The 23,359-nt window shown below is 39.8% G+C and overlaps 1 protein-coding gene across 1 annotated transcript in view; it reads left to right on the top strand.

Annotated features, from left to right (window-relative positions):
* RBFOX1 (RNA binding fox-1 homolog 1) overlaps window positions 1-23,359 on the top strand; it is a 2,532,432-nt gene that overhangs the window by 1,847,096 nt on the left and 661,977 nt on the right. The window contains 1 exon segment of the mRNA XM_032257864.1: window positions 7,799-7,840. Within this exon segment, the coding sequence (XP_032113755.1) occupies window positions 7,799-7,840 (42 nt within the window).

Genomic DNA, 23,359 nt, shown 5'->3' on the forward strand with positions numbered 1-23,359 from the left:
TGCACGTGTATATGTGTGTGGGTAAAAACTTATCTATGAAAGGATGCGTGAGTAAACAAGTGAATTCCAAGGTACCTAGGGTTCTGGTACCTAGGACAGTGTCTGACTTCCACAAGATGCTTGAGGTACATGTATGTATATATGCACATGTATATGTGTGTGGGTAAAAACTTATCTATGAAAGGATGCATGAGTAAACAAGTGAATTGCAAACATCGTATTCATCTCTGGAAAAGGAAAGCTACCTAAGACTCAGTTCCATTTCTTGCAGAGCTAGTATGATGTGTGGGAGGGAAACTCAGACTGGAAATAGGGTCAGAGTAAAGTGGGAAGAACTGATAAGAGAGAACTCAAAGTCAGAAGAAGGATGAAAAAGGCTGAGTGTGAGAAAGCATCTTTGGCCCTGTTGGCTAAATGAAGATGGGAGATGGGAAGATGAATCCCTGCTATTAAACATCCCGTTCAACCAGGAGAGCAAAGGGTCTCATGCTGAAGTTTATTGCTTCAGTTTCTAACCTTTCATAAGTGCTTACTTGGCAGCCCTTTCGAGAGTGGTATTTGATTCTGGAAGCATCTTAAAGGAGCAGCGCCCGACCTTCTACTTTCCTTTTTTTTTCATTTAGGCCATAAAATATATTGGTTTTGTGCATTACTGCCATGGGAGGAAAAAAAATATCACATGCTAGTTTCCAAATGAAATGACATTTAATAAAGTGTACACTTAAGATATTTTTCAAGGCTGGCTTTTAAAGAATGCACAGGTAGGGCCTTTCTTCATCAGAGACAATAGGGAGTTACAGGTACCTCCCCCCCAATCCTCCCCCTCCCCCGAGCCTCTCCCATAATGATTATGAGGAAAATTTTTTAAGAGCCTCATTAGTTGCAGCAATAACTGAATGTGTCCTCCGAGCATGGTTACACCCTATTTGGGGTGGTGTTTGATGAGCAAGGCTGCATCCGAAACACACAACCTATGACGGGACTCTGCCATCTTGCACAGTGGGCAGCTCTGTCTTCAGGGAAGGAGATGTGAGGGAAGCATGGATTTGCATTTGATGATCCCTGCTTAAAGGAGCAGAGGTCACTGGCCACCTAAAAATAAGATATGTATGTCACTGAGTTGACTCTCAGAGTGTCCAGGAACACCCACTTCTAACCAAAGGCTTTGGAAGCAGGTGGAGTATGGTGGTGGTGGCACAGCTTACTAATAATTTATAAAATGGAAAAAGGTGTGTGACCCAAAAAATGCAGCAGGATATTGTCACTAGAATATAAGCAAAACAATGTGGGATGCTGTGCAGGGAAAAATAAGCACAACGAAAACAAACATGTCTACTACAGAGATTACTTGAAATGTCCTTTTCTTTATTCCCAAATCTCATTTTCCTTACTCGGCTTCATTTGAAGGGCAGCGTAGCTATTTCCTCGGCTACTGTTGGATTTTGCATTTGATACTGCCTGCAATAGGTATATGATAATGTTATATCACTTCACATGGCACAGGTCAGTAGGCTACCTGGTTCCTTAAATGTCATCATTGTGCTTCTCTGAGTCTGGCAAATCTTTGTAATATTTGAAGACAGATGTTAAAAATACTAATCTTGTTATAAAATATACTTTTTATTAAGGAAAATGAATGCTGTGACTCTTACTATACATTTTTAAAAACATCTATACTTCTGCAAAGTACTGATATTAAAATACTTTCTGATTATAAATGGCCCGCATGCCACAAAGTTTTTGAAAACTACGGAAAAGCATTGAGAAGGAAGTATTGCCCTTACTCTTTAATTGAATTTGCCATTTAGTTTTATATTTCACATATAGATGTGTGGCCCATTTTGAGGTTTTTTTTTGTGTGTAAAGTGTGAGGTTTATGTAAAGGTGAGTGTGTATAGAGATCTAGTTACTTTAACATTTGTCTTGGTGTATATCAGTTTTTTATGTTTTCTTAAAGGTGGTTCTTATAGGGATTATAACACACATCTTTCTCTCAGTGTACAAGACTCAGTATTTTGTCTCTTTAATTGAAATGCAGAAACCTTATCACCCCTGTTAATTATTGACTGTGGTGATTGTCTTTACAATTTATGCGTATATTAAAATATCAAGTTGAATACATTAAACATATACAATTTTTATTTTTTAATTGTGCCTCAGTAAAGATGTGAGATAAAAAAGAAAACTTATCGCCGTGTATGTCCCTTTTTTTCTTTACTCCCCATGTTTGGTTGATCTTTTTTCTGTGGTGCGGAGACAGACTCTGGCTCTGTGTGCAGTGGCACAATCTTGACTCATTGCAACCTCCGCTTCCCAGGTTCAAGCGATTCTTCTGCCTCAGCCTCCCGAGTATCTGGGATTATAGACATGCGCCATCATCCCCCCCTAATTTTTTTTTTTTTTTTTTTTTTTTGGAAACAGGGTTTCACCATGTTAGCCCTAGTCTCGAACTCCCGACCTCAGTTGATCTGCCCTCCTTGGCCTCCCAAAGTGCTGGAATTATAGGTGTGAGCTACTGCGCTTGGCCATAAATTCTGTATTTTTAGTAGAGATGGGGTTTCACCATGTTAGTCAGGCTGGTATTGAACTCCTGGCCTCTGGTGATCTGCCCACCTCCACCTCCCAAAGTGCTTGGATTACAGGTGTGAGCCATTGCACCTGGCCTATGTTTTGTTTATTTTATGTATTGTATATCCATAAATTGAAAAGCTCTTCATGCAGTTTTCTTTTTTTCTTTTTCTTTTTTTTTTTTTTTTTTTTTTTTTGCTTTGAGCCATTAAACATATTTTAATGAACTCAAGAGTCCAGTCACCTATTAACATTTACCCATTTGTTTAACATTTTCATTTCCAGTGCTCTTCCTTTCTTGTTGTTTCAAGTGTCCTTCAGGTATCACATTTCCTGTTTCTGGAAAATTTCCTATAACAATTATTTTAGAGCAGGTCTGTCTGCAGTGAATTTTCTTAGTTACCATCATATTTCACCTTCGTTTCTAAATGATGTTTTCATTGGATTTAGTATTCTCTGTTGACAGTTGTTTTTTCAGTAATTAAATCACTGGGGGTTACTTTCTTCTGACTTCTCTGGATTTTTGTCTGTTTTGTTTACTTTGATTTTTGTGTTAAATCCACAATTATTTGAATTGTTGCACCCTTATAAGTTTGTCTCTGGCTGTTTTCAGTGTTTTAATTTTAGATTTTACCAATTTGATTATGAGATATGTGGTTGTGAATTTCATTGAGTTTAACTCTTAGTTTCTTGAAATTTTGTGTTTATATCTTTGGTTAAATGTAGGAAGTTTTCAGCCATTTTTTCTTAAAATATTTTTTCTGCAGTGAACACTTTATCCTTGTATTCTAGAGTTTCAGTAACATGAATGTTGTACCTTTTGATACTGTTCCACAGTCCCTTAGTTTCTTTCTTTCTTTCTTTTTTGGTCTTCAATTTTTTTTCCTCTCTCGTTTAGATTGGATATTTTTTATGTATTCAAATTCAATGAATTTTTCTTCTGTGGTCTTCATTTTGTGTTTGGACTCATTCAGTGAAATTTAATTTAATTTCATCTGATTTTATTTATTTATTTATTTTTGAGACAAAGTCTTACTCTTGTCACTCAGGCTAGAGTGCAGTGGTGAGATCTTGGCACACTGCCAGTTCCCCCTCCCAGGTTCACGTGATTCTCCTGCCTCAGCCTTCCAAGTAGCTGGGATTACAGGCAACTGCCACCATGCCTGCCTAATTTTTATATTTTTAGTAGAGATGGGGTTTCACCATGTTGGCCAGTCTGGTTTTGAATTCCTGACCTCTGGTGATCTGCCCACCTCGGCCTCCAAAAGTGCTGGGATTACAGGTGCGAGCCACAGTGCCCAATCTGAGAATTTATTTTATTTTTTAAAATTTAGTTATTGTTTTACAGTTGTGAAATTTCCATTTGGTTCTTTATATCTTTTGTTTCTTTGCTAACACTGTCTTTTTTTTTTTTTTTTCAGTGTGTTTTTTCTTACTCTTTCAAGGAGTTTTTTTTTTGTTGTTTGTTTGTTTGTTTGTTTGGAGATGGACTCTCGCTCTGTCACCCAGGCTGGAATACAGTAGCGCAAGGTCTGCTCACTGCTACCTCCTTCTCCCAGGTTCAAGTGATTCTCCTGCCTCATCGTCCCTAGTAGCTGGGACTACAGGCATGCACCTTGACGCCCAGCTAATTTTTGTATTTTTAGTAGAGACGGGATTTTACCGTATTGGCCAGGATGATCTCGATCCATTGATTTCATGATTCACCCGCCTTGGCCTTCCAGAGTGGTGGAATTACAGGAGTGAGCCACTGCACCCGGCTCGGAGCAGTTTTATAACAGCTGCTTTAAAGTCTTTAATAATTCCACCGTCTGTGCTCTCTGTGAATGCCTTTTCCCATGCAAGTTTAGATTTTCTTGGTTCTTTGTATGTTAAATCATTTTGGTTTGTATTGAATATTCTGTTACAAAACTCTAGGTCTTGTTTAAATCCCATGGAAGTCGTTGATATTTTTGTTTTAGCAAGCAATCAGCCTTGTTGGGTTCAGGCTGAAAGCTCTTAGTTTTCTTCTGTGGAGTTGTTTCCAATAGCAGTTATGCTGGGTGTGTCCCATGTATGTATCCAACCTATGACCTGGGTAGTACTGTTCCTTAGTTCAATTCTCAAAGCTTATGGAAATTTTTTAGGGTCAGATACACACATGAGCACAGAGGTGAGTGCAGGAGTTTATAAAAATACTGTATGGGGGTGATTTTCCCAAATTATTTTTTCTCCAGGAGTCTCAAAGTACTGTTTGTTTTCTAGGGCTCCCCATTTTTTGTCCTCCACCCACAAAGCTGGTGGGTTTTTGTTTGTTTGGTTTTAATGTTCCTGTTCATGTGCTTCTCACCTGAGTCTGCATTGAGGGCCAAGTGTCAAGAGAAGAGAAGAAATAAAGAAAAGGAATGGAAGGTGGGCATTATTTGCCCGACCTCTTGGGACCACAGTGGTAGATGTTAAGTGTGTGCAGTTACTGCTTTGCCACTGTTGTTCATACACGAACACTACCCTGAGATTGCAGATTGCAACATAAGAGGACAGATAAACTTTTAAAAAGAAATAATAACAACAACAACAAAAGAAGAGTGGGGATTTTCTGTATTCTCTGAACATTAAGGTTCCTGTTTCTTGATTCCCAAAACAAAACCAGAGTGCTTCTCCAGGGTCTCTATTTGCCTGGGTGTCTGATTTTCAGCTCTTGGCTACCTTGCACGTACACCAAGGGATATTGGAGGGGGGAGGTGGTAATTAACCTCCCACCAGTGGTGTCCGGTGGTACTTTTCGTCCCCTGTCTACTTGCTGCTATTTAATGTTCGGCGATCTCATGTAGCTGCTCCATGCATTCTATACAGATTTCCTAGCTGCCCTCATTTGGGGAAACAGGATGAAGTGTTTTCGCAACATCTTGTCAAGAACCGAAACCTCACCACTCACTTCATTTATTTTATTGTGTTAAAATACACATAAAGCCGGGCGCGGTGGCTCACGCCTGTAATCCCAGCACTTTGGGAGGCTGAGGTGGGTGGATCACCTGAGGTCTGGAGTTCGAGACCAGCCTGACAAATATGGTGAAACCCCATCTTTAAAAAAATAAATAAATAAATAAAATACACATAAAATAAAATTTACCGTTTTCACTACTTTTAAGTATATGTTTTAGTGGCATTTAAGTACATTCGGAATGTCATGCAAATATCATTATCCAGTCTGAGAACATTTTAATCACCCCAAATAGAAATCCCATACCCATTAAGCGGCCACTCGTCCTCTTCCCTTAACCTAGTCCCCTGGCAATGATTTCTGTCTGTCTCAGTGAATTTTCCCCACTTCATTTTTTAACAGTTTACGGAGACATAATTTACGTAACATAGTCACCTATTTCAAGTATGTAATTCAATGTGGCCTTTTTTGTATGTTTGTAGAATTGTACTAGTTTTCTTTTTAATCTTTTGGAATATTTATCTCAGTCTTTTCCTCTTTAGTTTTTTCTTCTTCTTTTTTCTTCCTTTAGGTTTTTTTTTTTTTTTTTCCTGAGATGGAATCTTACTCCGTTGCCAGGCTGGAGTGCAGTGGCACGACCTCAGCTCTTTGCAGCCTCCACCTCCCGGGTCCAAGTGATTGTCCTGCCTCAGCCTCCTGAGTAGCTGGGTTTACAGGCACCCACCACTACGCCCACCTAATTTTTGTATTTTGGGCCAGGCTGGTCTTGAACTTCTGACCTCAGGTGATCTACCTGCCTTGGCCTCCCAAAGTGCTGAGATTACAGGCATGAACAACCACGCCTGGCCTACCTTCCTTTTGTTTAATGATCTGTTATACCGTATTTTTAACACAAGATAGGAACCATAACTTTGTATATTTCTGTGGTTTATTTTCTTAAAAACTAAATGGTGGCTTTTGAGCATTTTTCCTATATCTATGTTTCCAAATGATAGATGTTTTCCTATCAGTATAATTTATTTTTAATTTTCCCGTTATTACACATAATATTTATAGTTTCTTTTTTCATAAACATTGCTGTTGTTAATTGACATGGAAATAAATGTTTGTGTACCTGTCTGCTTATTTTCTTAAGAGCTACTCTTACTGGTATTATTTCTGGGTTATAGGGCATAGAAAAGCAGTAATTTATAGATTTTGGGCTCTGGTGCATCCCAAGTAAAGATTCTAGTTTTTGTTTTAGAGAAAGCCAGAAGAAACACTCGATACAAAATGCATAAATTATACATCAAAAGTGGGTTCCTGAACCTCCCTATCCCTTAGTAAAAGTTTCAGAAACTTACAGTATACCGTCTGGTGCTGGAACGGGAGTTGTTTCATTGGTTTAAAGAAAGTACTGGAAACATGCAGAATAAAGGTGAATGCAGACTTGAATTTTATTTCAGCCTAACTATGTTAGATGAAGATGGAGTCCACTGGTTCCGGATGACAGAATGACCGTATATCTCAAATTTCCTTGTATGTGTTACGTGTGTTAGTTTGTATCTGTATCCTTAGCATAATCTTGTAATACTCCTCTATCCATCCTTCTTAACCCACTTATATTTTCTTGTGTGGTTAAGAAGTTACATGGCTACTCTTAAAAAGCATCCTTGGACGTTAAGTAAAACATGTGGGTAGGGCAAAGATAATCAATGCATAGCATCTGTATTGCTAATACCCCCTTTTCTATCTGATGGCAGCTATCAGAAACCAATTAGGGTTTCTTTCTCTGATGGAAGGATTGACCTCATAATTCTCCCCAGCACAGTCCTGTTACTACCATCTGATTAGAAATGGACCATAAAATGTAACCCAGTTGCCAAGGCATGCTGCTGGCGCTGCTGGCCCTAAACATTGGAGAAGACACTGTGTGTTTTCCAGTGACTTATCACAAGCATCTCAAGTGGGCTTTTATGGAGGAATTCCTGCACCTGTGAGATAGGGCAAGGCAGGGTTTTAGGGCAAAGTCGGGGGTTTCATACAGGAGGGGAGCTGCCCTCATCCTGGACAAATGCTGCCTCCCACCTATTCTCCTCCATCTCTCTCCTCATCCCCTTTCCCGTCTCTTGACTTATCCTAACTGTGCTTCTGAATCATACAATCAAACTCCAAGTGAGGCTTGGGCTGTATAGACCTCAAGAAATATTAAATGCATAATTAATTAATTCTGGGTTTTCTTTGAGCTGAGTAATTAAAAGTAACTTTGTGTTTTCCTTGATGTTTTTCTGATGCAGAGCATTCTGACTTTCCCCCTTTTTTTCTTTGTAGGTTTCAAGACAACAGATGAATTGTGAAAGAGAGCAGCTAAGGGTAGGTGCACCTGCTTGTAAAATGCTTCCTGATTCTCATTTTTGTGTGATAAGTAAAATTTCCTTGTCTCTCCCAAGACATGTGTTCTAAGTAACGGGTTTCATCTTAAGACTGGTAGAGTTGAAAATGTTTATCCCAGCTAATTTAGTATTGATTGAGCTGGTAAATACAGTATATCTTCTTTTGAAGTGCCATTATAGTAGATATAGATTTTTTGATTTAGATTCAGCAATAAATACTTCTCTTCTGGAATTTGTTTGACATCATTGTACTCTTTTTATGTACAACACGAGATCTAAGTAATAACAAAGGTCAAAAGGATGGCTTGCTGCCTTCATAATGTGAACACCAGGCTGTTTGCTGAGTGGCTAAAATGCTCTTTGGCTGTTGACTGGGGTGGGTGAGCAAGGAATATGTCAAGGGCGTTTTCTAGGAGAATTTGCATTATCTATAGACATCTTGGTTTTGGTGACATTTGTGTATGTTGGAGAGGGAGACAAAAATTTGAACCTCATATTCTGTTTTCCTACTTAAAAATGAAATTGTCTTAGTGTTCACGTATTTCAGTGTAAGAAGAACTCCCTATATGTGGAGGGAATGTTTGCTTATAAATGGAGCGTGGTGACATTGTTCTGCTTTCAGAGTGTCTCAGTGGACATTCTTCTTGGTATGGGGATGGCATTTTAAGAAACATTGGAATTTCTCCCCATTTGTTTTCTTTCAAATGAGTTCATGTTTTCGGTGGATGAGATTTAAATTATGATGGGTTTGTCTTTCATGTCACTAATAGAAATGTGCAGTTTTTCCTGGACAACGGGCCTTATAGCCATGTTTTCAAATTGTTATAAAAATTTGAGAAATATGCTGCTTTTAAAACTACAACATTGGAATTTGGCTTCGGGGAACTACTGTGCCCAAAGATGGCTAATAAATAAGAATAATCTATTAAACAAGACTAATACCTTCCTACGCTGCCCTGTAACTTTTCAGACCATTTATCTAATGATAGTTTCACGATGGCAATAATTTGTAGAGTTGCTTCCATTTCATAGCTGCTGTTGGCATCAGGTTTGGTTTGTCAGGTCCTTGGTTAAATAAACAACAGAATCCAGGTGCACGAAACCCAGAAAGTGAGTTAAGGTTTTCTGTTTCTTTCATGCATATTTGTTTTAGGCACTATCTCAGTACGGCCCTCTCTATTAACCCCTCATCTCTACTCACTTTCCTCCCAAATACCTGTGCCAACATTAGTTGTGACCCTTTTCTTCATGAAACAGCCTTCAAGATGTTGTAAGCTTTTCTGAACTCCCTTATTGCTTTTTTCCTGCAGTCTGAATTACTGGTTCATCCTATTAAATAATGTATTACAACTTCAGATTTCTCTTCCTGTTTGGATGGGGACGATGGCTGGCCAGAACTAGGTCAGAGCTAGATAAAGAGAAATATGTGCCTTTGTCTCCAGGAGTGCCTGATAAATTCCTGAGAATTAAGATAACATTGAAATCTCTATTGCAAATGACGCCTGCCCTGGCAAGTTAAGGACACAGTAGGTAGTGAAGTGCTTGTTTGCATTTTGAGGGATTATTTCCCATAGACCAGTGCATTGTGGTTGGGGTGTGGTTTAGGTACAAGAATGGAGTACTCGCTTCTCTGTTACATAAATTCAGGGAGTGGTTTGGCATTAACAGAATGGGTCATTTAGCTGAGTCCCAAGTGTGGCTCCAGCAGCCCCACTTCAAACATCGGGAACCACTGCTTTGTTTATGGTTGCTTTTGTACTCGTTTTTTTGTTGTTGTTGGTTTTTTTTTTTTTTTTTTTTTTTTTTATTTTGAGTTTCTTTCCGAGGCACTAAATCATAAAAGTTTATTTAAGGGAAAAAATACAACACTTTAAAGCTTCATTTACCTAAATTTCCATTTCTAATTATATTTTTGTTTTAATTTAATTACATTTTAGGTTTTGGGGTACATGTGGAGAACATGCAAGACTGTTGCATAGGTACACACATGGCAATGTGATTTGCGGCCTTCCTCCCCTTCACCTATATCTGACATTTCTCCTCATGCTATCTCTCCCCCACTCCCCACCCACCGCTGTCCTTCCCCTAGCGCCCCCATAACAGACCCCCGTATGTGATGCTCCCCTCCCTGTGTCCATGTGTTCTCATTGTTCAACACCCACCTATGAGTGAGAACATGTGATGTTTGATTTTCTGTTCTTGTGTCAGTTTGCTGAGAATGATGGTTTCCAGGTTCATCCGTGTCCCTACAAAGGACACGAACTCATCATTTTTGCTGGCTGCATAGTATTCCATGGTGTATATGTGCCACATTTTCCCTGTCCAGTCTATCATCGATGGGCATTTTTGCTGTTTAAATGAATCTATGTTTTGAATTGACAGATGACACATTTGAATCAATGGCACACACATTTATAGGGTTCAAAATTTAAATAGTACCAAAGAGAGTTTAGTGGTGTTTTTTCCCTTCCCAGGTGACTCAGGCATGCATTTGCCTCTGGGAGACCCCCAATGTGACTAAGCACTGGTAGCTATCTCATCTCTTCTGCCCCCTTCATTTTTGTCCTCTGTCTTTCCATCTCTTTTTCTTCCTCCTTTCCTCTGTCCCTCTTTTCCTTTCACACTTGTGTTAGTCAGCCCTTCCATCACCTCAAAAGAAAACCTTCTTTATTAATGTGACTTTTTTTTGAGGGGGGAATTTTTAAGGGTTTCCGAAAGAAATTTAGAACTGAAATGTAAATACCTGTCCATCTCAATGAAATGCATTTTTCTTAATCTCATTTTGTTTTCTTAGAAAGAGAATGGAAGAAAAATAGAAATCTATCTACTTACCACATCGTTGAATGGTATCTGTCTGTAAGCCACAATTAAAATGTGTCCTAGGTACAGCAATCAAAATGCATTTCCACATTTGCTATCCAGGGTGACTGGACTATGGCCGTGTTGTCACGTTTAGGGTGTTTCATTAGTGCATTCTGTTGTCAGAATTCAAGTATACAAGTGGATAGTTGTAAAATTTATTCCTTTTCCTTGGCCTCCTGGAAACAGCAAATGATGCAGAAAGATAAAGCTGCCCTTTCTGGTTTGTGTCGATTGACACTGTGTAGGAACTGTTTTTTAAATGAATTCATGCTTTTAAATGCTTTTAAAGACCAGCACCTGGTCTTTCAGATCTCCTTTCTTTTTCTCACGAAGCGTCAGTTAATTTTTCCAAAACACACTCTACGAAGTGCTTAATACCTTTAAGAGATTGAAACGTCTTTACAAGGATTCTATAATTAATTTTAGAAATTACAATGTTAAAAAAAATAAAGCCTGATTGTTTTTGTTTTTAAACTGCAGGGCTTCTCATAGTCTTTAATGTGCAAAGGTGAAATACTAAGAGATGGATATAATATACAACTTTTTTCTAACTCAGCTGACTACAGAACATTTTTGGTTGTAGAACATACTCTTGAAATTATATCAGTATTAGCAGTTAGGATGTTACTATCTGTGAGATGTAGAAAAGCTAAGAGTTAGAGAAAAGCTAAGCATTATTTAAAACAATAAATAACTCTTCAGCTTGCAGTTCCAGGGTTGATTGAGACTTTCTTGGTATGATTGCAGTGGTTTGGAATCCCTGTGCTTCCTTGGGCTTTCTTTCCTTCTTCCAAGATGGCTGCCATCTACTCCATTTCCGGTCCTCACAGGGCAACATTCTCATCAGAGGGAGGGAGAAGAGGAGCTTCTCCTTCATAGCTCTTGCATTTTACTGGGGAAAAATTATTCCCAGAATCCTTTACTGCAGCCATTCTCTTAGATCTTATTGGCCAGTCTCTACATCAATCACTGGCAAGGAGAACTGGAATCTCAGCAATTGGCTGCAGCAGTTATGACTCATTTCCAGGATTAGGCACATTGTCACCTGAACAAAAACAGGATTTACTTAAATTGGAGGAAGGAGAGAATGTGCTCCAGTGTAGTCACCCAGTGGAGTCAGCCACAAAAGGAATCTACTCTGTCAGGGTGCTGGTTTTCTGCCAGTACCTTTCATTACTCCCTTTCATCCCACATCTATGGGCTCAGCAACTGTGTGAATTCTGGTTTGTGGAATTTGACACATATGCTTTCTCTGCCAGCCTTGAATCTCACAGGTCACATTTCCCATCCTAACCTACTTTTCTACTTATCTTGGCACTGTCTCTGTATTTTGCCTTGTGTAATTTAGAACTGCCCTGGATATAGTCTTTGCTCATATCCCCTCAGCATTAGATATGGGAAGGAGGCATGGGGCACTGTGCCTTGTACCCAGTTCAGCCCAGAGATACCATCGATGAACTTACTGGCCCCTACCCTTCCCAAGACAAGGGCATCAGCCAGTTACTCCCAACAGTAGGGTCACCCTTCTCAGAGAACTATTGGGATTCCTCATGTTTCTTATGTTAAGCAAACCACACAACAGGAAACGTGTTCATTCCTCCATCCCAAGGTTTGTTAATCTAGAGTAGACTAAGTCTTCTTCTGAGCTTATAATTCATATTATTTGCTGGATTCTTCTGGCGAAATGGTCACAGGTGTTCATTGTGGAATCTGTGATAGCACTCCTGATCCATGGGCTGTATTCACCAGCTTGTTTCTGCCTCACCACAGGTCATGGTGATAGTTGTGCAGTGACCATCACCAGTTATCAACCTTTACCTCTCCAGCATGTGAACCAACAGATGAACAAATTAACAACTAAGAGAGAAATAAATTATCCCAGGAGCCTCTTGTTTCCCTGAGCAATCTACCAGTTGGGGGAGATTGTATGGTCATAAAGTGGGAGATTCTAATGCCCACTTTTCTGAGCACTCACAAACTATTTTATTACAAAGGGACCTTTTGTGCTTGAGTGTTAGATGTTGGTTTGGGGGCTGATTAACAAGTTTAGTTCGAAACTACTATGTAGGCAAAGGCATGACTGCCGGATTCTGTTCTGTGGATTCAAATACTGATCTGCAGTATGGCAAAGTGATGGTATAGTTGTCAACATACTATACTATGAAGGGTGGTTAGGGCTGGTGAAGCACTGGTTATGGATTTAGGTTCAGATCCCAGTTAAATGCTCGTATCCCCTCAGCATTAGCTGTGGGCAGCAGGCATGGGGCACTGTGCCTTACTATGCTGCTCAGCCCAGAGATGCTGTCAATGAGTGTTACAGTCTTTCCAAGACAAGGGCATCAGCTCCTTAGTGTCTCAGATCTTGACTTTACCTATGTGTAAAATGAGAGTAGCTTTCTAACAGTATTGGCGACTGGATAAAACAACTTACTTAAAGCACTGCAGAAAAAAAAAAAAAAAGCATGCCTCATAGTCAACAGAGTGAGCTACTGTTAATATAGTATTATTCACAATAATTACTTCTCTTCCTCCTAGAAATATCAGGCATGACAATACATACAGCACATATCTACTGGCACCCAACTCCCCACATGGAAAGACAACACAAAGGGCAGACTCTGTAATCAATGGCATGGTGAAGTATTTAGGAGATAACAACCTCTCAGTTAAGGTTGTTTGGAATGCAAACAATAGAGACAGATTCAGACTACCTTAAGCAGAAAAGGCATGCAACCAGGCCCCCTAAGAACCAGAGCTTAGAATGGAAAAGCTGCCTGAGCTCACATATCTCTTGCTTATTTCCTGTCTTTGTTTCTCTTTATGGGTCCACTCTGGATTTTTCTTACGGTAAAGACTCCCTCTACCTTTATGTACACCCGACACCTTCTAGCCTCTAAGGTTTATGCTACATCACTTTCCACCAATGTAGGGACTGTCAGTGCATCATTGTTACAAGTTCCCAGAAAAGGAGTCTGATTGGCTTAGTTTGGATCAGTTGTTCACTCTGGGCCAGTTGGATCTGTCCAGGGAAGTGGTATGAATAAACATAGTTGCCCAGGACCAGCTCTTGAGGGAAGACTTCATTATTGGGGAAAAGGAACGATTGCTAGCTGAGGAAATAATACCAAAGATGCAGGGCGCAGTGGCTCACACCTGTCATTCCAGCACTTGGGAAGGTCAAGGTGGGCAGATCACCTGAGGTCAGGAGTTCGAGACCAGCCTGGTCAACATGGTGAAACCCCATGTCTACTAAAAATACAAAAATTAGTTGCGTGTGGTGACAGGTGCCTGCAGTCCACGCTACTGCAGAGGATGAGGCAGGAGAACTGCTTCACCTCAGGAGGCAAAGGCTGCAGTAAGCATAGATGCCACCACTGCACTCTAGCCTGGGTGTCAGGGGGAGACTTGGTTTCAAAAATAGAAATAAAAAACACCAGAGATATCTGCTGTGCTCTCGAAACCTGGGTATCAGAGCTGAACAAAGGATCCTGGAAAATACATGTGCTACCACCAACTGCTAGCTCAGTATAGCCCAAAATAAAAGACAAAGACCCAACCCTGCATCTCATTCACAGCTTTCAGGCAAATCGCAAGGCATTAAAAAAGAGGAAATCACATGGAGAGAAAGTCACTCCCCTTTCCCTTTTCTCTCAATTGTTTTTATGTCAATGAGAAGCTCCCAGTTTAAACTAAAGTATCTTTAACAGAGCTCTAACACTTTCTAAGCTTTCTTTTCAAGGGAAAGGGAGTATGCCTCAGGCTGAGAGCCTACAGCCCCAGAGAGGCTTTTGGACTTTAAAAACATTGTTTGCAAAACATAGTAGTTAAGAATCAGGGGCCTGGAGCTAGGCCTACTGAGATAAAATCTAGACTTTGCAGTTTAGCACTTTGTAGCCTTGTAGAAGTTACTTAAATCCTCTGTATCTCAAATTCCTCACCTTTATAGTGGAGATAATCATTGCACCAGTTTCATAAGTTATATGTGTGTGCACGTGCATGTGTCTTTATGTCTTTATTTTAGCATGCAAAAATATTAAAATAATGAACGCATGTGAGGTTGTTAGAAAAGTGGTCTGAAATAGAAAAGATTCTTAATTAGTGTCGGTTATTAATGGATTTTTTTCATTAACTTTTATATGTGACTATTGATACTGGTTTTCCATTTACAGTGGCAATACAAAATTTCCTTGGCACACATTATATTCTGTGTTTCATTTATTTAAGTTAAAATTGGGTTGCTTTAAAGATAAATATTAGCTTCATAATGTTACAGATTGCCTGCAGTTATGACAAGGATTGTGATACTGGAATACAAATGACTGATTTTTTTTTTTTTTTTTAAGAAATACTCAAATCATGGTACCCGCCTTGTGAAGGAGGTTTTAGAGCAGATCTGCATTATCAATATTTAATTTGCCAGTTAGAAGCGAGTTTCTCATTTCTGCTAGATATAAGAGTGATGTGAATCGCATAATGCAAATTGCTAATGATCATCTTGGCTTAAACCCATTGCCTTCATCTGGACATCAGATAATGAAACTTCCCGACTGCCTTGGAATTGAGCTATCAGAATCAGAGATACCTCCCCACACTGTGTCTCACACTTTCCCTCCGTTTAAAGCCTAACTTTTCATTCCTTAGTGGCTCCCTAGATAGCACAGAAGAAAATGTAAGGCCCCCTTCTCCCCACTTCTTGGTGAGACCTCACAAGATTGATGTGTTCTTCTTGACTGTAATTTTAGGATGGTTCATTGTAGAAATGCCTGCTTCCATTCAGTGATTTATTCAAGAAATATTTTTTTAGCATGACCCATATACCAACCACTGTGCTAGGCAGCATAGGTATAATAATATACTGAAACTTGCATAGTTCTTACTCTCTTATACCTCACAGGCTGATGGAAAAGACATGCATTTGTCAGATAATCATTGACAACCATTGGCAAAAAATGTCCGTTGTGAAACTGATGAATGTAAGAAACAAGAGATGCTGTGTAAAGGGTATGAAGAGAAGAAGCTTACCTGATTGACCTCCACTTACCAAATGTACTAGATTAACACATACTGTCCCTTCTCTTTATAAAACATATTGGCAGATGTGCACGGCATCCTATGCAGTGACTGTTTTGTACAGGTTTACCTTTCTCTTCACCCGTTGCAGTGTCTGCTTGCCAAGAGTCAGCTGTATTTGTTCCCAGGGCTGCTTCTGCCAGCTGCACTTTTTATTGTAATTACATTATTTAGTGGAATGTTATGTAAACTGATGAAAAATGAGTGCAGTAAGAAAAAGAGCTGTTTCTATGAAAACTAAGTTAAATGCTTTGGAAATGGTATATGAAAACAAGATTCAAAACTTATTTTGATTAGCTGTGAGTGAGAGGACTGTAAAATATCAGCCGGAAAAAAACCCTCAGAAATCTGGAAAGATTGTGCCGTCAGATTCTTCTCAGTGAGTCTTGACACTCTCATTCCATTTTAATCAGACCCAGAATTGATACTATAGACCAGGAGTTGGCAAACTTTTTCTGGTAAAAAGCCAGATTGTGACTATTTTGGCATTTGGAAGCCATAGGGTCTCCATTGCAACCACTCAGCACTGCTGTTTTAGCACAAAAGCAGCCATACACAAAATGAATGATTGCAGCTGCGTCTCAATAAAACTTTATTTACAAGACCAGCCAGAGTGCCGTAGATAGCCAACCCATGCTGGTGACTGAAATGTTAGTGAGGTGTGTGTGGGAAAGATAATGAGGGATTTTTATTGGCAGAGAAATCTCTTAAAGAAAAGACTTTAGACTCACATCAAAGATCAACAAAGGCATGCACGTTCATATAGTTTACATTAAAACAAAAGATTGAAGGAATTTCTATATCACTTTAAAAGTGATTCTTTGCTTTAAAGTCTTCCAGTTAACTCCCTTCTCCCATTCCCAAATGAAATGCCTTTTAAAGAATAGAATAGCTACAACTAAGGCTTGAAACGCAAAATAAAATGATGCTTATTTTTATGTTCCAATCCTAATGACTCAGAACCCCATCTGTCTATAATGGAAGAACAAATTTATCCTTTTTTATTGGATCCCCCAGCATGTAATTTTTGGGACTCCCCAAGGAGGGTGACATTTCCCTGTGTACACCCTGGTTCTTGTCCTATGCAAACTGTTGTTCAGCTGTTCCAGAATTTTCCCCTTTCTTAAGAAAAGTCTGATAACTTCCTTCTCAGGATTGTTCTTTCCTCAGAAGCATCCCTCTGTAAGCATGAATACCATTCTTTGCGTTAACATTCCAAAAGATCAGCTAAAGCTAGGCTTTAGTGATTAGCTCAGGGGTTAGCAGAAATCCTGGTAGGTGGTAACTTGTGGAGAGGACCCTCAGGGTGCACACCTGAGATCTTCATGGTTGATGAGATTTCGTGTATGTGTGTGTGTGTGTGTGTGTTTGTGTGTGTACGTGTGCACACGTGCAGGAAAAAATACTGGCAGATGTTTGCTTGCTTTAACGAATGGGTCCCACCTTTGTGATTTTCTCCAAGTAAAGGGAGTTTGCCCCAAAGTAATTAATTCTCTACTTCTAGAAACTGCAGGAACTCAGGCAGATAATCCCAAAGGGAAGCTTCTTTACTAAAATAAGAAGTTCATAAATACATTGAAAATGTGTTTAAAATGTTGGCTTCACAAGACCTGTTCCATACAGAGCTCTTGTGTTCTCCAGTCTTTGCAAGAACATTAATTGATGAACACAAGGAAATCAACTTCCTGATTGATTCTGATCAAGAAATCAGCCAACCACTCACAGAGTTTAATTTCTCCGACTTCATTGTGAAACATGATTAAGTAAAGAAGTGTGCATGTATCTGCCTTCCTTCATTTTTGATGCTGAATCTTATAATTCACATATATGTTAATTAATTCTTTCCTGGAATCTCCCCAGGCATTTAAACACTTTATTTGGAAAAGACTCAAAAGTGATCACATTTAGGATATTTGGCCTAATATTCATTCTTCCTTTCCCTTGCTTTAATTTAGCCCATTATCCCCAGTCATGATGCCCCTTTCCAGGGCAAATCTATTCCCATTTCTTGCTTTATCGTTAAATCTGTATCAAACAGCTCCAAGCAAATCACTAATAATGCTGACATTTTAATTTGTTATAGCCACTATTCATTTCTATGACTGATGCCTCAGCAAGGACTTGTCTTCCTGCTCTGTTCCTTTGAGATCTAAATACCATTCCAGGAGGAAAAAAAAATACTTGATAGGGAAGGGAAATAGGGCAGGAAGCAAATAAATAGGGCATCTCTAGTTTCTTCTAGTTGGAGGTAGAAAGAGGCAAGTTTGAGTGTGAATGAGTAAGGAGGAGGAAACTCTTCCTTCCTGATGATGCAGACAAACCTGAGAAGATCCTAAGAAAAATGTTGATGAGATAGCAAAGAATTCTGTCCTCCTTCCTGGCTACAGATAAACCCTATTTAACCTGTGCTTCTATGTGGATGAATTGTGGGTATAGCAAGCACATGCTTCCTTGTTGTCTGCAGCCAACAAATATTTCTACCTAAGGTAGTTAGTACTTTGTTATTCTGTGCGGGTTTAAATTTCCGCTTTCATGTGTGCAGTCTTGGACGGATGATAAATCAAGACACCCTTCCCTAGTCATCAGATATAGATATGGCCAAGGCAGGACAATTGGCATCTTTCTCCTGAGACTCTGAATACAATAATGTAAAATACGGTGAAAAAATACAAGCATGATTTAAAACCTGGAGCTGATTCATTTCACTGGTGATATCCTGGTAACATTGAGTGAAGACATAGTTCCCAGGACTAGACCTCAGATTCACCGTGATTCCTGCCTTTATATTTAAGCCTGGTTATCCATCTATCCATCCCTTAAGCTACCTCATCTCATTCAAATGATCACTTTTTCTTTTTTTTTCTGAAGTTAGTCAGGCCTATTCCTTTTCTCCTGTGATCAAAGAATCCCTACTGACACACTGGGGAAATATGCTAAACTTGGAGAACTGCAGAGCCAAGAGTTTGGTTAAAGGTTTGCTAAAAGCCAAGTCTTCGTCATACCCTGCAGTGCTTCCCTGATGCCTGTGTGGATTGGCGCTGACTTTATGTATTGGCAGCTAAGAGAAAGGAGCTGTTGGTTTAGGACACACATAGGGCTAGGTGCATACCTACATTTGCACATCTTCTTGGGTCAGTTCTGAGTCATCGAGAACAGGGAGGCACAGGAGGAGGGGTCTGTGTTTCAGAGCCTTTGGAGCCCTTCTCTTCCCTGTAGGAGTAAGATATTCCCCCAGACCACAGGGGACCACCCAGTTGCTCACAGATAAAGGATCTTTATCAGTATCAAACAGATATCCAATATGACTAGTGTTCTTTTTTTTTATTTTTTTGAGTGGGAGTCTCGCTCTGCCACCCAGGCTGGAGTGCAGTGGCACGATCTCAGCTCACTGCAACCTCTGCCTCCTAGGTTCAAGTGATTTTCCTGCCTCAGCCTCATGAGTAGCTGGGATTACAGGTGCCCACCATTACACCCAGCTAATTTTTGTATTTTTACTAGAACTGGGGTTTCGCCATGTTGCCAGGCCGGTCTTGAACTCCTCACCTCAGATGATCTTCCCACCTCAGCCTCCCAAAGCACTGGGATTACAGGCATAAGCCACCACATCTGGCTGGGTGGTGTTCTTCTAAGAAGAAGAGATTAGAATGCAGACATGTGCAAAGGGCAAAACCCGTGACCCCCAGGGGGATGACCACCTATAAGCCAATGCAGGATGGCCTGAGAAGAAGCCAACCCTCCTGACATGTGAGTCTCAGACTTTTAGCTTCCAGTACTTTGGGAAAATAAATTTATTTTGTTTCACTTCCCTGGTCCATGGTACTTTGTTACGAGAGCCCAGCAAACACACATGTAGGTCTGATGAGGATTGAATAGGTTGCTGTTAAAATGAAAAACAAATGAACAACCAACTAACCGAAAGCCCCCAAAACATTACAGTTCATTCTGATGTGTATTGGTACCTCTGATTTAATTACATGTTCTGAACCTTATTGCCCTCTTGAAATGCAGTTTTAATCCAGCTGTGGTATGATAGTCCTCGTGTGTGTGCATTTTCTTGTTTACTTAAGAAATGCTGGACTCCCTTGGGGTACAGGGATGATATTCTTGGCTCCTTGTGTATCACCATCACATACAACAAATCAGATGGACGCAGCAATCCTCTGTTGGTCAATATGGACAGAGAAAGGAACAGATGAATATGTGAGTCACAGCGTGTTACTTGGTTTCATCTCTGGAGTTTATAACCTCCTGTGAGACCAATTCTCTATGGAGACTCATTTGTAACCTCACCTCAATGAGCAAGCAACTGGTGTTTGGAAGAATGCCTTCTAATATTTCATGGTTTAGTACCCCTAGCTTACTTAGAAATTTTGCTTCTATCCAGCTTTCTTGCACCAGAGGTAGAAGGTGCTTGTGAGATCCTTTTAGAGATGGCCTGATGGAGTCAGATAATCTGCTGTCTTCACGTGCAGGTCTCGCCTTGAGTGCCAGTTTTCCCACTCCTATCCAGCATCATCTTTGCGTACCGTGCCTAGTTGCCCGTCTACATGCTTCATCATTTTGCGGGGGTTTCCTGAAGCTGCTTCTTCAGCAAAGCTTCCATCTAAGATACTGACCCCTTTTTAAACCATTTTTTTTAATTGACAAATAGAAACTGTGTATCATGATTGTATGCAGCATGATGTTTTAATATATGTACATTGTGGAATGGCTACATTGAGCTAATTAGCATCGTGTGACCTCACATATTTATCTTATTTTTAGAGTGAAATAGTTAAAATTTGCTCTTAGCAGTTTTGGGGAATACAGTACGCTGTGATTACCTGTAGCCAGGATGCTGCACAGTAGATCTTATGAATTTATTCCTGTATCATTGAAAGTTTGTGTCATTTTGCCAGCCTTTCCCAAATCCTCCAGCCACCCAGCCTCTGGTAACCACCATTCTACTCTTGCTTTTATGAGTTTAATTTTTTCAGACTCTACGTATAAGTGAGCTCATGGGGTACATGTCTTTCTGTGTAAGGCCGTGACCCTTGTGTGTGTGTGTTTTTTTTTTCTCACAGTAAGCTGTGTAAAATTCTATACCCAGAGAATAATGAATTAATAACAAAAAATATGGACCAGTTGAAATGCTTGAAGTCATTCCAAGGGGGAAAACAGTTTTACACACATCTAAGCCACTTCAGACGGTTTGGTAGTATTTGCTTGAGAACCAGAAAGCCCGTAGTCCCCGGATACAAACAGATGCTAAGCATTTCACATATTAGTCCATAGATTCTCTTTAATTTGCATTTATGGAAAAACAAAGGGAGGTTAAGTGTTACAACCATAGCTAATTGTGGAGCTGGGAATTGAACCCAAGTTTATATTCACTTGTTTTGACAAACATGATACACTACCTCGATGTCTACTGGAATTGCCTTACCTCAAGTTAAGAATGCACTTGCTTTGAAGAAAGGAGTTAAAATGATCAGTCCCATTGTGAAGCTAAGATATGAGAGAGATACGGTGTTTCATTGCTTTGGACTTTGGGGTTAGACCTAGCCTTGAGGCTTAATCTTTGCGGGATCCAACTATGACATCTGGAAAATGCATTCCCTGGTTAGTCAGATATTTAAATAGCTATTTAAATATTTAAGAGTGGAGTATTTTATGTATAAAGTTTTAGGTGCTACCAGTTAAATTCTTTAACATCTACCTCCTTAACCCTGACTCATAAAGCAGGGATATTTTTGTTAAAAGTATAGGAGAAATTTCCAGAACTACAGTAGCAATCATAGAAATCTATGTGTTCAAGGCCGTGCGAGGTGGCTTAAGCCTATAATCCCAGCATTCTGGGAGGCCGAGGCGGGTGGATCACCTGAGGTCAGCAGTTCAAGACCAGCCTGACCAACATGGTGAAACCGCATCTCTAAAAATAAAAAAAAAATAAAAGAAATCTGTATGTTCTAATTTAGGGTCCCTCCACAGTCAGGTCTGCAGTCATTGAGTGGATCAGTGGTTGAAATCATTTTTCTTTGCATACCACAGTTTTCCGAGGAGAAAAGGAAAGAAAACCCAAAGGTTTGGTTCAACAAGAGGAACGTTTGATGTCAGCTCCATCTTCCCAGTCAGTGAGTGGCAGAATCCCTCTGTTTCTAGCCATTTACTTACTTTGAACCTGGACCATTTATTTTCTAAAAACACATTACTTGTGGTGGTTTGTATATGAAAACTGTGGAATTTTTCATTCCAAAGACGCATGGAAATACCTCTTTATGCTTCTAACAAACAGTAAGAGATTACGCACACAGAACATCTATTGTAAGTAAATAATAAGTTAAGCTGAAGGGACGCACACAGAATCTATACCAGGCATATCTGAGGGGGAACTCACGTGCCAACCCCAGCCTTCCATGCCTGTGACATGAGCCCTGAGAACTAATCAGGTGACCCTTTGACCAGACCCAGAAGGTGATCTTGAAAGCTTAATGTAAGCAGAGTTCTTCCAGGCGGCTGAAATGACTGGCTCAGAGTTGGTACTCATGTTGAAATCTGTATTAGCTTTATATTGCTGCCCTAACAAATTACCACAAAAAATAGTGGTTTGTAGAATCCAAATTTACTATTCTGCTGTTCTTTAGATCAGAATTTCAACATGAATCTTGCCGAAGTGAACCTGAAATGTCGCCAAGGCCATGTTTCCTTTGGAGGCCCTAGGGGAGAATTTTTTTTTTCTTTTCCTCATTGTGGTTGCTGATAGAATCCATTTCCCTGTAATGAAAGAACTGAGGTCCTTCTTTTGTTACTGACTGTGAGCTGAGGGTAATTCCTAGCAACTAGAGACTGCCGTGTGTGTGTGTGTGTGTGTGTGTGTGTGTGTGTGTGTATATATATATATATATATATAAATTCATGGCTCCTTCCTCCATCTTTAAAGCCAGCCATGGTTTAACAAACCACTCTTGTGGTTTGACTCTCTCCTGTTTCTTCTTCTGTTGTATCTGTCAGACTGATTTCTCTCCTGCTTTTAAGGATTCATGTGATTACGTTGGGTCCACCCAGATCATCCGGGATAACCTCCCTGTTTTTAAGATCTATGTCATAATTCCATCTGCAAAATGCTGTTTGCCATGTAACATAGTATACACAGATCTAACAGCCAGCCAAGATCGTCGGGTCCAAAACCCTGTCGCACTATTTATGTACTGTCCCCACTCTAAGTAGACTAATTCTGCGTGTGTGTTCAGGCACTGCAGACATTTGACTTGTGTTCTGGGATGATCCACTTCCTTTTTCATATAAAATATTCAAAGTCAGGGACCAGAGCATTCAGAACCACCATCCAAGGCAGCCCGTGGTGGCCACTGGCACAGGACTAACCTTAACCTGCTTTTGAACCTCTTCTTTCAGAGTCCCTGCTGGCATTCATTGCTTTACCATTTAAGTCCAGCTGTTGCAAAAGAAGTATTATTGGAATGTCTACCATAAGAGCACTGACTCTTTGATACTATTTTATGATCTACTAGTTCTGTTGATTTCTACTCACAAAGTGTGTCAAGTAAGGTAATGTGAACGTGGAAATGTA

Source organism: Sapajus apella, unplaced genomic scaffold (assembly GCF_009761245.1).
Source record: "Sapajus apella isolate SASKATOON/1434 unplaced genomic scaffold, GSC_monkey_1.0 scaffold99, whole genome shotgun sequence".
Lineage (NCBI taxonomy): Eukaryota > Metazoa > Chordata > Mammalia > Primates > Cebidae > Sapajus > Sapajus apella.